Below are 2,500 nucleotides of genomic sequence, written 5' to 3'. Positions count from 1 at the left end.
GACGGTGGTTGGCCTGTGCATAGCACCTCTGGGGACCACTGCAGCTCTGAGACCCCCTGCCAAGTTATCCTGACACACACACACACACACATGTTGTTGATGATGTGTGTTGTTTTTGTTGATGATGGTGATGTAGTTGAAGATGATGATGATGATGATGGTGATGATGTTGTGTCAGATCTTCACGCCACTGCTGTCTGAGTACCTGAGTCGTCTCTCCATGATTGTTGACAACAAACTGAACTGTGGACCTGTCCTCACCTGGATGGAGGTGAGGGACGCAGGGAGAGGGAGGGAGGGGGAGGGGGAGAGGGAGGGGGGGAGGGAGAGGGAGGGGGGGTGTGTTAACAGTTCCAGTAGATTACATTACTGTCATTATTATGACTCTATTACAACACCGAAGTGTGCGTGTCTGTGTGTGTCTGTGTCTGTGTGTGTCTGTGTCTGTGTGTGTGTGCGTGTTCCTCCCAGATCGACAACCGTGGGAATCGTTTCCTTCTGAAAGAGGAAGCGTCCCTGAATGTTCCAGCCATCGCCGCGGCTCACGTCACTAAACGTTACACTGCCCAGGCCAGCGATGAGATCTCTATAGAGGTACACACACACACACACACACACACACACACACACACACCCTCCTCATTTCTCCTCTCCTCCTCCTCTCCTCTCCTCCCCTCTCCTCCTCCTCTCCTCTCCTCTCCTCCTCTCCTCTCCTCATTCCTCCTCTCCTCTCCTCCCCTCCCCTCTCTTCTCCTCCCCTCCTCTCCTCTCCTCTCCTCTCCTCTCCTCCCCTCCTCTCCTCCTCCTCCAGGTCTATTCCTGTCCTCTGTTCCATATACATATACAGTGTTTCTAGGCCAAGTAGCCTGGAACAGGGTGACCCACACACACATACCCATTTAGATCCCCTCTCCCTCCCTTCCTCCCTCTCTCTCCCTCTCTCTCCCTCCCTCCCTCTCTCTCTCTCTCTCTCTCTCTCTCTCTCTCTCTCTCTCTCTCTCTCTCTCTGTCTCTATCTATCTATCTACAGCATCCTGCATAAGTAATGGGACAGTGAAGTCTTTTTTCTTCTTTTGGCTCTACACTCCGAAAGTTTGGATTTTAAATCACAATTACTATGAGGTTAAAGTATTAAAGTATAAGCTTTTATTTGAGAGTACATATTGGTTTCACCATTCAGAAATTAATTTGTGCATAACAGAGCTCTCAATATCTAGGATTGATTCTAGGATTGATTGTATTTAAGTCAATATGAGGACTAAAGAGGTGGCAATGAAAGTCAGAAAAATCAGAAACAAACTTTCAGAAACAGCCAAAACCTCAGGCTTGCCAAAATCAACAGTTTACAACATCAATCAAAAGAAACCAAAGCACTGGTGAGTTCAGCGTTCGCCTGGTCGGCCGAGGAAGACTTCCACAGTGGATGACTGAAGATTACCCCCAAAACAACTGATCAAGAAACTTTACAGGAGGGAGGCGTGAATGTGTCAGACGACCATCCACAGAATACCTCACAGCCAAACTACAGACGCTTCTTGCAAGATGGACAAATGATTAGTTCAAAAAGGTAAAAAAAAAAAAAAAGGTCACTTACAGTTTGCTAAAAATGTACCTAAAAAGCCTGCATAGGTCTGGAGAAAGGTTTTGTGGACAGATAAGATGAATATTCTCACCAGAGTGATCGCAGAGGAAAGTTTGGAGAAGAAAGGATCTGCCCACGGGTGTTAGGGTGTCGGTGGTGGTGGTGAGGACATGTGGAGCTGCCGCAAGAACCTGCTAACATGTCTTTATTGATTAGATTTATTGATGATTATTATTTTCAATAAATACATATTATTTATTGATGATTGTAAATGCTGAGGGAGCAGCAGAATGTACTCTGAAGTGTACAGAAACTCTGCCTCCAAATTCATTGGATGGCGCTTCATCATACAGTAAGACAATGACCCCAAACGTACTGCTACAGCAACTAGGGAGTTTTTCAGGGCCAAAAAGTGGAAAGGTCTTGACTGGCCAAGTCGATCTTCAGATGTAAATCCAATTGAACATGTGTTTAATTTCCTGAAGATGAAGGATTTTAGGCAAAACGTCCTCAAAACAAATAACAAGTAAAGATGGCTGCAGTCCAGGCCTGGCAGAGCATCACCAGAGAAGACCCCCAGAGAAGACCCCCAGGCCTGGCAGAGCATCCCCAGAGAAGACCCCCAGAGAAGACCCCCAGGCCTGGCAGAGCATCCCCAGGGAAGACCCCCAGAGAAGACCCCCAGGCCTGGCAGAGCATCACCAGAGAAGACCCCCAGAGAAGACCCCCAGGCCTGGCAGAGCATCCCCAGGGAAGACCCCAGAGAAGACCCCCAGGCTTGGCAGAGCATCCCCAGGGAAGACCCCCAGAGAAGACCCCCAGGCCTGGTGGGTCAGTGGGTCGCAGATTTGATAAATCTGTCCAATTACTTTTGGGTGCCCTGAAATAGGGGGACTATGCATAAAAAGTGGTGTAATT

General features: G+C 48.0%; 1 protein-coding gene across 1 annotated transcript in view; it reads left to right on the top strand.

The window, feature by feature from the left end:
• Positions 1-2,500, top strand: part of arhgap33 (Rho GTPase activating protein 33) — a 38,626-nt gene that overhangs the window by 16,009 nt on the left and 20,117 nt on the right. The window contains exons 6-7 of the mRNA XM_083678561.1: positions 179-271; positions 472-594. Coding sequence (XP_083534687.1) covers positions 179-271; positions 472-594 — 216 coding nt within the window. The remainder of the gene's footprint in view (positions 1-178; positions 272-471; positions 595-2,500) is intronic.

This window comes from Argentina silus, assembly GCF_951799395.1.
Source record: "Argentina silus genome assembly, chromosome: 10".
Lineage (NCBI taxonomy): Eukaryota > Metazoa > Chordata > Actinopteri > Argentiniformes > Argentinidae > Argentina > Argentina silus.
The sequence above is the reverse complement of the archived record's forward strand: the minus strand, read 5'-3'. Positions and strand labels throughout refer to the sequence as shown.